The sequence below is a fragment of the Neofelis nebulosa genome, chromosome 9 (assembly GCF_028018385.1).
Source record: "Neofelis nebulosa isolate mNeoNeb1 chromosome 9, mNeoNeb1.pri, whole genome shotgun sequence".
Lineage (NCBI taxonomy): Eukaryota > Metazoa > Chordata > Mammalia > Carnivora > Felidae > Neofelis > Neofelis nebulosa.
The window spans coordinates 93,062,491-93,076,918 of record NC_080790.1 but is presented as its reverse complement, the minus strand read 5'-3'; the positions used below and the strand labels follow the sequence as shown (position 1 = coordinate 93,076,918).

Genomic DNA, 14,428 nt, shown 5'->3' with positions numbered 1-14,428 from the left:
AACTAAAGGGAGGAAATTCTTATCCTGCAGGGGCAGAAAGTTGACCAAAAATAAAGCCTTCACTAATGTGGAAAGTCAAAGACATATCTAATGAACTGATGATTTAGCTGAAGATATTTCCAGCCAGAGAGTTAAAGGTATCATCTGAAATTTTCTTGCTGTTTATTACATGCATGATGAAATACCTAATGGGCAGGATTAAAAAAATGAAATAAACAAATGAAAATATTAGGTGTTTCCTGGTTTTGAGGATTTGCAGCATCCAAATATGGGAAATGATGCTAAAATGAAGCCATGTCTTCCTAGCAGAGATCAAACCCAAGACACTATCAGGAAAGCATGATCAAGTATGAGACTAAGGAGATGACCGTGAAATTATTAAAACCTCAGGAAGACTATAGCTGGTTCCTCATGGTATTACTCAGTCACACAAAAGGCCCAGTACATGTTTAGTGGTGTGGGCATCTCACAGACATTTTTAATCAACCAAAACATCTCTAAAAAGTTGAGGATATTGTCTGTCAGCAGAAGCCTAAATTCTAATTTAAAAGAATGGTTTCTTTTTAACATATTTTTGGTGTCACTTTTGTCTAACATTTGAAAAGAACCCCAATAAGAGTCATAAAATTTAAGAGAATTCTTTCAGGTGAAGCACTGTCTGCAGGGACTGAATGAGATGGAGACTGTACCATACACAGTAGTCTGTTTGTCCCCACAAATTCCACCAGTATGAAGTAAGCTGAGAAAAACACTCAACTGCAAATTGATGCTACTTTTGAGGGAAAAAGGACAAAGGACTCAGAGTTTGGACCAAGGATCCAAAGGGCAGAGTCAGCAGCCATGTAGAATGACATCTGGGCAGGAGTAGAATTGAGTACTAAGAAATGAGCTTCCAGTATTATTTCAGCTAGATTTCAGATCTATTACCCAGTGGTTTCTGTGTCCCTCCCATTTCACTCATTTTTTTTAATAGACCATATGTTTGATGTTATAAACTTTACCATTTATTTTTTATTTTGTTTTTTTAAATATGAAATTTATTGTCAAATTGGTTTCCATACAACACCCAGTGCTCATCCCAAAAGGTGTCCTCCTCAATTCCCATCACCCACCCTCCCTTCCCTCCCACCCCCCATCAACCCTCAGTGTATTCTCAGTTTTTAAGAGTCTCTTATGCTTTGGCTCCCTCCCTCTCTAACTTTTTTTTCCCTTCCCCTCCCTCATGGTCTTCTGTTAAGTTTCTCAGGATCCACATAAGAGTGAAAACATATGGTATCTGTCTTTCTCTGCCTGACTTATTTCACTTAGCATAACACTATCCAGTTCCATCCACATTGCTACAAAAGGCCATATTTCATTCTTTCTCATTGCCAAGTAGTATTCCATTGTGTATATAAACCACAATTTCTTTATCCATTCATCACTTGGTGGACATTTAGGCTCTTTCCATAATTTGGCTATTGTTGAAAGTGCTGCTATAAACGTTGGGGTACAAGTGCCCCTATACATCAGCACTCCTGTATCCCTTGGGTAAATTCCTAGCAGTGCTATTGCTGGGTCATAGGGTAAATCTATTTTTAATTTTTTGAGGAACCTCCACACTGTTTTCCGAGTGGTTGCACCAGTTTGCATTCCCACCAACAGTGCAAGAGGGTTCCTATTTCTCCACATCCTCTCTAGCATCTATAGTCTCCTGATTTGTTCATTTTAGCCACTCTGGCATGAGGTGGTATCTGAGTGTGGTTTTGGTTTGTATTTCCCTGATAAGGAGTGATGTTGAGCATCTTTTCATGTGCATGTTGGCCATCTGGATGTCTTCTTTAGAGAAGTGTGTATTCATGTTTTCTGCCTATTTCTTCACTGGATTATTTGTTTTTCAGGTGTGCAACAAGACAGCATGGTATTGGCACAAAAACAGACACATAGACCAATGGAATAGAATAGAGACTCCAGAATTGGACCCACAAAAATATGACCAACTAATCTTTGACAAAGCAGGAAAGAATATCCAATGGAAAATAAAGACAGTCTCTTTAACAAATGGTTCTGGGAGAACTGGACAGCAACATGCAGAAGAATGAAACTAGACCACTTTCTTACACCATTCACAAAAATAAACTCAAAATTGATAAAGAGCCTGAATGTGATACAGGAAACCATCAAAACCCTAGAGAAGAAAGCAGGAAAAAACCTTTCTGACCTCAGCCGAAGAAATTTCTTACTTGACACATCTCCAAAGGCAAGGGAATTAAAAGCAAAAATGAACTATTGGGACCTCATGAATATAAAACTTCTGCACTGCAAAGGAAACAATTAACAAAACTAAAAGGCAACTGAATGGGAAAAGATATTTGCAAATGACATATCAAAGGGCTAGTATCCATTTCACTCATTTTGAATGGAGGTGTTGATGGTAGTTACCCCATGGTATGATGCAGGTGTGTGAGCACAAAACTCACCTCTTCTGTTCACAGGTTGAGAGAAACTATACGTGAGGGGTCTCATTCTCACCTGGGTCTGTTTTAAAGGACAAATAGGTATGCGTCGGGCTCTGTGCTGACAGCTCGGAGCCTGGAGCCTGTTTCGGATTCTGTGTCTCCCTCTCTCTGACCCTCCCCCATTCATGCTCTGTCTCTCTCTGTCTCAAAAATAAATAAACGTTAAAAAAATTATAAAGGACAAATAGGTAGATGTAAGCTGATGGGATAGTGTCAGTCTTATGAGAGTACTAGAAAGGCATGAGTTATTTTACATGCCTTAATGATGTGTATCAACCAACATGTCACAGAGGTCAGGCTATGGTATGGATATCATGGTTCCCAGTTAATATATACATCTTAATATTTATATCCCTGATCAGTTTCCTCCCACATTGTCCTAGAGTTGGGAGGGAAGACGTGATGGCATGGACTTCTGAGATTAAGTGGTGAGAGACACTAAGGTGGTGAGGTGGACTCACTTCTATGCCTGCTGAAGAAATCCATCTCACTGTTGGGCATGTGAGCAGGTGACCTTCTCAAGCTCATCAGGGTTGCCATGGTGGGTATCACTCCCTGAGGGAAAGGGTTAGAATGCCGTAAAGCAGTACATTGCAGAAGAACAAACTAGGGCTAGTACATAGTTCATTGGAACCATGTGGTCATTCTGTCATAATTAAGGGATAGTGACTAGTTTGGAATTGATTGACTATAAATTCAGGTATTTACTCAGTAGCACTCAAAAGCTGTGTGACATGGTTTCCACCTGGGTGGTTGAGCCACTGCACTTGAGCATTACATGGGTATAGAGTAGCATCTGTCCCTTGGTAACAGTGGCTACCATTTCCCTATCCTCAAGGTTACATGGACACATTCTGCATTTCACTGGTATGATCATTTGTCTGCTGTCTTTGTTGCCTCCATAGCCAGGAAGATGTTGTTGCACATATAGAAGTCCTTAGGATATATACTCAGCAAACTCTGAATGGTAGCCAGCAACGTCTGTCCTTACTGAACACTGAAATGACTCTAATGAGAAATGTTATCCTACAAAGTAGGATGGCCTTGGATATTACTGCCTCCAAGGATGGAACCTATGTCATCATGCAAACAGGATGTTGTATATTCATAACTGATGAATCTGCTAATGTATCATCTTTATTAAATCACATGAAGATACAAGTTAATGGCCTGAGAGATCCAATCCCAATTTCAAGGGACCTAATAAATAAATTATTTGGGTCCTGGTGCTCTTGGTAGAAAAAAACTTCATTGATTTTGGAAATTATTGTCTTAAATGTGTTTTGCCTTGCATGTGCCTCTATTTTTGCTATGGCATCTGCCTCTAATGCAGCCAGAGATCCACCAAAAGAATCATCTCTAGGCTAATGAAACCCTTTGCTAACATCTGTGTCCACTGCAGAAGAAAGGACTATGAGATTGTAAGAGAGGGTCATGAGGGGTGGAGTGTTGGAGAATGTCATAAAAAAGACAGGACCACCAATTGATCCATGACCTGAACTTGAGCACTCAGAAGACTCAGCACACCTACACCTGTCCTTGGATATGTGTTCCTCTTGCTTTTCTTGATCCCAGAGGCAGCTCTAAGGACACAGTCTTGAGACAGTGATGTGGAGTTGGTTTTACTCTTTCTAATGTAACCGAGCTGATTCTGACCTTGATTGACCTTGATCCTAATTGATATTTCCACAATCAGTTACATATACATACTTAAACTTTTAGTCTTTGTCTCCTGTAGGTGCCTGAGCAAAAAGGTAGGCATAAATCAATATTTATTTTGTCTCTAGGGTATTTTACCAGTGAAAATCACAACAGGAGTGTGATAGGCTCAGCACACATGGTTGAACTTTATTTCCTGGCCGAGCCCTGTTCAGGGTGGCCGTAGGCTATGGGTTCTATCTGAACTCTTCCTTCTGCCCATTCCTGTTCTGAATTCTTTTCAAACACAGCAGTCAAGTCTCCAGAATGAGCAGCTTATGTCCCCTCCTTTTCCCTGTGTGATTACCGTAGCTGAAGGGCTGGTTTCCCAGCCTGTCTCTGATTCAATCATCCTAAGAAATGGTAGCATGCTCCCCTCACAATCCCACCACCATGGCCCTGTCAGCTTTCAGCTCTTCCTCTGCCTTCTAGAGCCATTGGGACCAGGAGCTCTTTTTAAAGGAATTACTCAAACCCTTCTTCTGTGTATATATCCAAGATAATGAATAAGCCAAAATTAGCTGATGTTAGTGTTTATTGATTAAGATAGAGCAGAACACTTGCACTATATCTGGTGCATTCGGAAAGCAATTAAAAGAAAGGAGGTAGAGTCACTAAGCTGTCCAAAAATGCCCCAGAACCCTTTATTTGTCTCCTGGTGCTGGCACACTAAGGGGACTTTCACCTGGGCAGGGTCAAAAGCTTAGCAGCTCTACAAGGAGGATGATAGTGTGAAGGGGCCTGTCACGGGGTCCTCTATGCATCGTGGCAGCGGGACTTCACCAGGGATTTCTCGCTCCGCCAGGGGACAGTGTATATCTGGAAGGAGCAGAGCTTTTTCTGTGAAAAGGAAAAGAAATGGGCAGTTATGGTTACAGTCCAAAAGGAAAATGCCCAGGCTGATGAAGTCAGAAGAGCAGATGGAGAATGGTGGAGGTTGGACATTCAGCTCCCACCCTACAAAACCCCATAACACTATGCAGGGCTCTGCATTACCTCCCAGTCACCATGCCCATGGCTTCAAATCCAGGAGGTTGGATCCTGCCCCCACCCCCACCCGCAGGTTGCTACATGGTCAATGTACCCCCACAGCCCTTTTGGGAGAAGACTGTGGAAGGCCCCAGAGCCCCTGATAGACAGGGCACTGCCCCCAAGTTCCCTGACTTCCAGTGGGCCACACTAGGACAGGTGCAGAGGGAGGGATCCAGGGACTGTGACCAAGACTAAAACACACACACACACACACACACACACACACACACAGGTGTGTGTGCGAAGGAAGTAGGGTGTGGGGGCTGGCAGACAAAAGAAGTGCAAATTTCATGCAAAGACAAGATCCCCAAGAACCAGCCAGGCCTAGGCAGCATCAGAGGGTTTCTGCCCCTCACAGGCCTCGAATTTCCAGTCTTTTCAGGCAGCTGAGGCAGAGATTAAAGATCTCTTTCTCCCCAGCAAACACCCCACAGCTGCTTCCTCTGTCCCACCAGCAATGGCCCAGAAACACATGAAGCTCCACTTTTCCAGGCAAAGTTCCCCATATAAATTCGAATTAGTAGCATGCAAACACATGCACCCTTCCCCTACCCACACACTGACACCTGCACACCCCTAGCCCGAGCACTCACACGTGATGCACCCCACAGACACAGGCTCACTCCCACCCCTCCTCCCTGCTTGGCTGCCCCTGGCCCCCATCAGGCACATACCCTCAGCAAGTCTGGCTGCTCATAGAAGGGACAGCTCTCTTTGTTGGGCTCGGACTTGGTGCATTTGGTTCGGCCTATCTCCACATCCAGAAAATAGTTTATTCCAGCCACAACCTGTACATGGGGAGAGCAGGGTTTGCTCACAACACCTGATAATTTTACATACACAGTTACCCTTCTGCTATCGGGCCCTCACACCAGCATTTATGCTGCCAAAACAGGTACCCCAGAAACTCACAGTCACCTCCTGAGGGCTGGCCCAGTGGCTATAAACAACCAACTTTGTAACTGATTCACAGAGAAGTTCCACAAGGTCTCAGGCTGACAGAGGGACAAGAAGCAGTAAGATGGAAGGTGGAAGCCAGGGACCAAAATTCTGTTAACTGGGTTTGGAGAGGGAGGCTCAGTCTGGGGAGCCAGCAGGGCTTGGGTTAATAAACCTCTCCCGCGCCAGGAGCCAGGGCAGGGACTAAGCCCACAGTAAGGGCTCTTGTGCTGCAACAGATTCTGGATCAGGTTCAGGAAGATGGTCATGTAATGGATACATGTAAGCTAAATTCCAGTTACATGGGTCAACCCCATAGATATTTACATTTCCTCAATGCAGCTAGGTTTATTTATTTCCTCAGTTCACACTAGGAAATGAGACGCCTCTTTCCCTTTGTCTCTATGCCTCTGTCTCTCTGTCTCTGTTTCTCTCTCTCTCTCACACACACATGCACACATACATACACACATTTTAAGCTAATAAAAGGCTGGCCCTGCCGTCGTATGTTTTAACTTTTATATATGATGGGGATATTTCTAAAGTGTGTCACACATCTGCCTGTCTTTTACATTTGGGGTTGCAGGAGAGAATGAATCCTGTCCTCATACAGGGCATCTCACAGACATGCAGATCAGAACTTGGAGAAGCATGGGATGAGGGCCCGGGACCAGGCTCCACACACTACCTGATGGAGTCACAGGTATATCCTGGGATCCCTCTGGTGTCAGTTTTCTACACGGACCCATGAGCTGTGATGCCAAGATAGTGTCACACTTAAGAGGAGCAGACTGGCAGGGAACCAGTGAACAGGGAGCACATGCCCCATTCAAAGGACACAGTGCCAGCCAAATGCTGCAGGAGAAGAAATGGTCTATTCTGGGCCCACCTTTTGAAGTTTCAAGAGAAGGAGGATGAGCCCTAAATGCTGGCATGCACTACCAGGCTTTAATTGCTGTGAGGTTCTATTCTACTCTCAAATGGGCCCCAGGTCAGCTGGCCCAAATCCTCACTGTCCTTAGAGTCTGCAAAGCCCAGTGGCCCTTCCTGAGACTCCCTCTCACCCCCTTTTGGACTCTGATGACTATACTCTTTATCTAACCAGATCTCCAGGACAGGTTAGAAGAGGCAGGGTAGTTGTGGTCCTTTCTACCCCAGTCATGACGCCTCTACCTCTGGATGTTGGTGATGATGAGGCAATATTTGGATGGGGAATGAGATGTCACATCCTCTGAGGCTGCTGCCATGGATGTGACCTGTCAAAGGAAGCAACACTTTGGGCCTTTCCTCCAGGATCTGAGGACAGGTTTGGATTTTTACGCCAGTTCCTCTGCTCAGGGATACATTGGGTACCACAGGCTAGCTCATCACCCTATCTGTCTTTGCTGACAACATGGGTGCTCAGGGAACAAAGGGCCCTGCCTAATGGAGGATGATTGGTGTGGGCCCTAAACTCCATTACACAATGAGGACATAGAACGTAGGTTAGTTTAGAGGAACCTGGTGAGGGGAGGCAGGGAGGACAAACCACTTCTTCATGACCTGAATCTCATGTCAGGGAAACATCAGACCAATCCAAACTGAGCCCCAGTAGGAAAAACAATGGGCCAGACCCTTCAAAAATGTCAAGATCATAGATGGAGGGGCTGCTCCAGAGTAAAGGAAGCTGCAGGACAGAGGCTGCTGCACATGACCTGGCAATCCTGGGTATAAGGGACATCAGTGTGACAATCAGTGACATATAGATGAAGTCTGTGGATTGGAGGATTGTATCAGTGTTGATTCTGATTTCCAAAACTGTTGTGGTCATGTGAGAAAATGCCCTTGCTTCTAGGAAATGTACACTGAGGTGTTAATTCAAAATGTTCAGAAAAACAAATGCATATATCCCACATACAACATTTGATAATCTAGGTAGGAATATAAAGAGATTTTATGAACTATTGTTGCAATTGCTCTGCAAGTCTGAAACTGTGCTCCAATAAAAAGTTAAAGGAAAAAGTGCTTAAAAATTCATTCAGTGGCAGAGCCAGGAGGGCAGCCAAGTGTGGGGCCTGATTTTCCTCTGCTTGTGATCATTTAATTGACAGCTAACACTGAAGTCCGTGTTCTATGAGGCTGGGGCACAGATCTAAGGGGACTGGACAGGGGTCCTGACCCTCACACTTCTGTTCTCTGGCCAGGTTGGCACTTGAAATCACCAAAGAAGGCTATTGCTGTGACCTGGTCTGCAGCCTGGGTCCCAGGCACTCTGGTGTCCTTGTAGGGGAAGGGCTGTGGTGAACACAAAAGACTGGACACAGCCTGCTGAGAAGCACTGGAGTGTCCTCTGTCCCAGTACTCCTGCTAGGGTTTCAGAGAGCAACCCCTCCAGCCAGACACAGGGACAGAAAGGGATGGCCATGCCATGAGGCCACACCCCTCTGCTCAGGGCCCAGTCCCCACAGGTCTACCAGGGGCACTTGGGTGGTGGAGGGGACTCACCTGCTTTTGGGCACCCTTCACCTGCAGCACACGGCTGTAGTTCTCATCGTTGCTTGCCTTGTTGTACTCGCTGAGGGCAAATTTTAGTGCCTTCTGCACATCCTTGTCATTGACATCTGCATCCCATGGGGCTCCGACTTTGGAGTTTCTCTGGGAGTTCACAGCCAGGGCCAGGGCCAGGGCCAGGGCAGCCAGAAGGAGCAGGGGACTGTGCAGGCGCTGGGCCATAGCGTGCTGAGAGGCAGAGGAAGCTCAGAAGGGAGAGATCTAGAGCCAGTGATCACCACCTCTCTGGTCACCCTGCTTTTATTCCCCCATCCCCACCCTGGGGCTGCCCACCCCTCCCAGGCTCCTCCTCTTCCACTCCCTTCCACTTCACCTTCAATCTGTCCCTGTCAGGACTTGTTGTCTGTCCTCTCCTATTTTTTTATTCCCTAGCCAACCTGTTATTAAATTGTTTTATTATTATTATTTTGTTCTCTACTGCTAGACTTTTAGGCTGTTACCATTTTGTGTGTATTTGTGTGTTCTTCCTTTTGTTTCAGTGGAGGTTTGTTGTCATTGTTTGTTTTTGTAATAAGTAATCCTGTCATACACATTATTGTAGGAAATACATTTCTTTGGGCATATGTTGGATTATTTTCTTCCTAGAATTGGCATTACTCCTTCAGGCTACAAAGATATTTGGATACAGGTGGTAAAAAAAGAAAGAAATGCCTTACTCCAAACCAATAAATGGACTCTTAACTATGGAGAACAAACTGACAGTTACCAGAGGGGAGGTGGTGGGGGGATGAGGGAAATAGGTGATGGGGATTAAGGAATGCACTTGTGATGTACACTGGGTGATGTATGGAAATGTTGAATCATATTGTACACCTGAAACTGATATTATACTGTATGTTAACCAAATTGAATTTAGATAAAAAGTTAAAAAAAAAAAAGATATCCCTGACTCAATCAGGTTCAAACAGTGAAGAGAATGTTCTTGGTTCACTGCAGCATTTTGTGCTTCATTTTGTTTGTAAATATCTATAAGTGCAGGTGTCCTCAGTGGTGTGATGCTTGGCCTGAGACCCTGGGTGGTGTCCCCTGATGGTCGCTTCTTCTTATATATACTAGTCTTGTACCTGAATCACACCATGGCAGATCCACTTTGCACTTAGTTATCTTCCATGAAAAATGGTATCAGTTCCTGAGCTGTGCTATTCATCATTCACTGATATAGTAGGTACTCACAGAACACTTGATGTCAGATACTGACTTTAGGAAGAAGGTAAAAGCTCAGTTCCTGCCCTCCAGAAGTCCTGGGTCTGATGAGGAGAAAGACATAAACAGGTACTTCAACATGACAAACTGACCCAGACTGCAGGAAGATAAGAGTCCAGGGCTCCAGATTCTGCCTGGCCTGTCTCTCCAGGGTTCTCTTCAGGTGGATTTGAAAGGGCAGTATGATCTTGATTCTTTCCTTAATTCCAAGACACGGGGAGAATTGTTTATCTCTCCTGGTCTAGATATGAAGAAATTCCAGTCTGGCCTCATCCCCAAGAACCTCATCCAGGCCTCTCCTAAGGGGTTCACCCAGGATCAGGCCTCGTACCTCTTTTCTTTTCTAGGTGTGCTCCTTCCCTCAGAGTCTTGTCCAGTCTGGTGACTTTAATACCAGCTCTGCACCCACAGTGCCACCAGATAGCTCCAGCTCAAAACTGCCACCTTAAGTCCTGTGATGTTCTGATTTATAACAGGATGTGTATTTGGTTTTAGTCCTTGATTCTGGCACAGAGCTCCTAAAACCCTGGAGATTTCCTAAGTGATGACAGCACAAAAGTGTCTCCTGTGATGTTAATTAAGTGACTTTTGGACCCACAGCAAAGGAGTGCAGGGAATTGTGATTGGAGAGTTGGAAATTTCAGTCCCACCCACCCAGACATCCAGGGAGGGGAGGAGTTGGGAACTGAATCAGTTCCAATGACCAAAGATTTAATCAATCATGACTATATAATGAAGTCTCCATAAAATCCCCAAATCTCAGAACTGGGTCCTAAGAGCTTCTGGGCTGATGATTGGAGATTAGTCTACTTGCAGAGGCCATGGATACTCAGGGACCTTTCTCCACACCTTCCATGTACATCTCTTCCTTCTGGCTGTTCTGAGTTATACCGTTTTATAATAAGTCATTTAATGATAATGTTTCTTGAGTTTTATGCATCATTTCGGAAAATTAATCAATCCAAGGGGTGGGTCATCGGAAATTCCAATTTCTATCAGGGTAGTCAGAAGCACATGTGATAACCTGGACATGTGACTGGCATCTGATGTATGTGTGTGTGTGTGGGGGGGGGGTGATGTCTTTTAGGATTGAGTCCTTAACCTATTGGGTCTGATGCTATTACCAGGTAGATTGTGTCAAAATTGAGTTAAATTATAGGACACCCAGCTGGTATTGGAGCGTGGCTTGGTGTTGTGGGATAAATACTTACACATCTAAATTGGATTATTAGAATCTTATTAATTGGTGCCGGGATACTACCTCTGAATCCAGCTGATGGTCTTTCTACTTACTTGGGTGACCCAATACACCCTAAGCTACCCATGCCCCAAAGTGCACTATGGATTTATCTTTCCCTCCATTGCTCAAGTGTTCTGTACTTTAATAAGGGTTGTTACTTGGTCAGCCCTCCAGGGGACCATTCCTGACATTACCGTTTAAAATTGGGACCACTACGCAATCTTCTCCAACTCTCATCCTTTCCTGGTTTGTTTGTTTGTTTGTTTATTTATTTATTTATTTATTTGTCAATTGAAACTTCTGTTTTGTTGGGTTGTTTGTTTTTCTCCCTTTCTGTCTCCCATTAAAATGTGAGCTGATTTTTTTTTTTTTCTGTTTTGTTCACTGTAGTATCCAGTGGCTGGAACATAACTGGGGCAGGTTAGTATTGTCTGAATTAATGCATGAACTGGATTAGTGTTCTTAAGCTTATCTTTGTTGTTGTTGAGAAAATGGTGTCAATATAGCTAATGTCTTATAGAATGAAAATTCATTTAAGTAATACAGGGAAGGAGAATCCACAGGGATGTAGAAAAAAGAGGTAAAGTTGAAAAGAGCAGGTTCCCTTCCTCTGAGCATATGTTACATTTTTTCTGTGAGTTTTGTTTTGAAGCCTCTTTCTGAGACCTGATTGTCTCCTGGCAAATGTAACTTGTAATGACAGCTTTTTGATGTAACCATTGTCATAGTCTATGGGCATTAAATATGTACACTGGTAGTGTGAAATGGGTCAAGACACTAGTTTGAAGTCCACAGTTAGAAGCCAGTGTTTTGGCTGAATTATACCAGAGTAACTGATTTGAAAAGTGTCTAGTTAAGAGCAATGGGTGGTTGCTTGTGTCTAGGCAGCCTGGCCCTGAAGAGGATTCAGAACAAATCTCAGAGGGTCCCCAAGAGGGGGCCTGATGGCAGAGCATATGGGAGAGTCCAAGGCACCCACACACCACCCAGACTCAGCTTGGGATGTTTTCACCTGTTGCTTCCTGCTGTTGAGTCACACTTGAGGATCACTGTTCCTGCAGTACTTGGTGAAGGAGAACCTCATCCTAGCAATAGATCTTAGGCCTTTCTTCCTTCTCTCCCTCCCTCCCTTCCCACCCCAATTCTATCTTCTCTCAATCATTGATCTCTGTCTCCTGCATAAGTAGGCAGAATTGCCCCTTGACCCCATTCTGTGGCACAGGACCTCCCTCCTCTGTAGCCTTGGGGTCAAGACAAGGGGAACAGCACACAGCCTGCCTGAGGGTGACATCCATGATAGTTGTGTCTCTGAGAGGCTGGCTCACAGTCCAGCCAGCAGTTCTCTCCCTGGTCATGAAGCAGAATCCTCTGGCTGCCATTGAAAGCCAGGCACTACCTCAGAGTTTCTAGTCACTACTCCATGGTGGGGGTCAGGCATCCATAGAGTTAATTGTCTGCAGGTGATTCTAGAACAAAGCAATGGACATCAAGGGCCATGGGCTAAAGGTCAAAGCACATGAGTCAGGGAGTTAATCCTTCCTGGGTCTGAAAATCACACCAAGGTATCTGCAATCAAGGATGCCAGGGATCTGTGGCTGCAAAGTTTCTTTTAAGCTTGTGCCAGAAGGACTTTGAGGTTTTGTTTGGGATGCTACCAAGCCCTCTGGTTGTAATGGAAATTGAACAGCAGAGGCAGGTGAACTCAGTGTCCATGGAACAGGGATGAAGCTGTGGTTACAGGTCACTGGTTGGATCCAAATGCCACATAGAGCTTGACTGAAGTTGCAGAACAAGTCAATCCTTCTAACCTATTACAATGCATACACTCACATCATACCATATATTTTTATTTTTACCAAAAATCAGCACTCAGTGAATTTGGGCTGCAAATCTTATGAAAATCATAACAAGTTTGGCTCCGAAGTGCAAGCTACTCAGGGACTTCTGTTTGGAGTCAGAGGGAGGGTGGGGAGTCAGGACCAGTCTCTGAAATACCAGCCTTAAGGCAAACATTGTCTCAGAATGCTGCTTGTCTTTGTTGACCAGCTGAACACTCACCAAAGATTACCCATAATTTACCAGTCAGAAGTCTCATTCTGGCCCCATGGCTGTACTCCCCCAATTCCTTTGGTGGGTAAGAGTCCAAGGGCTCTAATGGAAAAGTGTGGTCAAAAGATATGTGGCAGAAAGGTCATCCTGTGACTATGTGGGTTTCTTCCTAAATTTACCACCAACATGTTTAGGAAATTTAATTCCCTCTGGCTCTGAGGCCATGAGAATGTGTCAGAAGAGGGTGATGATGCAGGGCAAGGGTGGGAATAAAGGGTAGGAGGCTTGATCTGAGGAGGCAGGGAAGTGAATGCTTTGAAGGTAAGCTCTTGTTTACAAAACATTGCACCAGATCTTCTTATATATGCTTCCTTATTTCATTTTCAGACACTCCTAGTCTATTACCCATGTTTTGGAGATATCAAAATGGAGAGGTAAAGAAAGTCAGTACATCCCTCACACCCATTCAGACAGAAAGGAGCTGTTAATTCTGCTCAACACCACACAGTACAAAATGTATGCATTTCATATAATATAAAAGCAATAACTGTAAATTAGTCATTTCCAATGATATGAAGACTCCAGTTAATTTAAACCTAGCTATCCTGGTTGTCTTTCAGAAATGCATTGATAAAAAGCAACTGCAACAGCCAAAACCAACCTATTTCAGATAGCTTAGTGAACTTTTTGCTAACATATGCTACCAAAGCAATCAACTGTTTACGTTTGTAGCCAAACATAATATTTTAATTTAGGTTTCTGTACTTGACATTTGGAGATTATTTGTTTACTTTTTCATGCTGTCTAGTACCTGAACCAGCTTCCTATTTGGGGTTTCCCCTTGGGTGAGTTGTAGAGGAAGTCAGGGCTCCATCTCCTGCTATGTAAGCTGAGCAAGCCACTCAGATTTTTTTCCAGGAACAAGATAAATGCTAGTCTGCTCCCACTCCCACCATTCTTTCAGATGTGTGTGATTGTCTCTATCACTCCTGTGTGTAGGTATATATCCTTAGCTGTCCCAGGTGTTGGGATGTCCTCTAGACACAGCTCTACATCCACGCAATTTTTGACTCAAAGGAGCAGAGTCTGAAGATGGATCTTTATCGGGAAGTGTCCTATCCAGTCCTAACCTCGCCCTTGGAGTACAGGTTTCCCTGTATAGGAAAGTAGGGCATTTATGTGAAACCTTTTGTAAACTGAAATGACATAAAGCAAAAAT

General features: G+C 44.2%; 1 protein-coding gene across 1 annotated transcript; it reads right to left on the bottom strand.

Moving 5' to 3' along the window:
• Nucleotides 1-4,823: 4,823 nt before the first annotated feature.
• On the bottom strand, nucleotides 4,824-8,879 carry LOC131486231 (cystatin-C-like). The gene is made up of 3 exons (XM_058686354.1): nucleotides 8,652-8,879; nucleotides 5,903-6,016; nucleotides 4,824-5,036 (listed from the first exon to the last, which is right to left on the bottom strand). The coding sequence occupies exons 1-3, from the start codon at nucleotides 8,877-8,879 to the stop codon at nucleotides 4,953-4,955; spliced, it is 426 nt and encodes a 141-aa protein (XP_058542337.1). The 3' UTR covers nucleotides 4,824-4,952.
• Nucleotides 8,880-14,428: the final 5,549 nt, after the last annotated feature.

Excerpts from the sequence above, each read along its gene's own strand:
- LOC131486231 (XM_058686354.1), bottom strand. The coding sequence starts at position 8,879 with ATGGCCCAGCGCCTGCACAGTCCCCTGCTCCTTCTGGCTGCCCTGGCC. Across the intron at positions 6,017-8,651 it reads TGAAGGGTGCCCAAAAGCAG|GTTGTGGCTGGAATAAACTA; the intron begins GTGAGTCCCCTC and ends CCCCATGTACAG. Across the intron at positions 5,037-5,902 it reads AGCAGCCAGACTTGCTGAGG|AAAAAGCTCTGCTCCTTCCA; the intron begins GTATGTGCCTGA and ends TCCTTTTCACAG.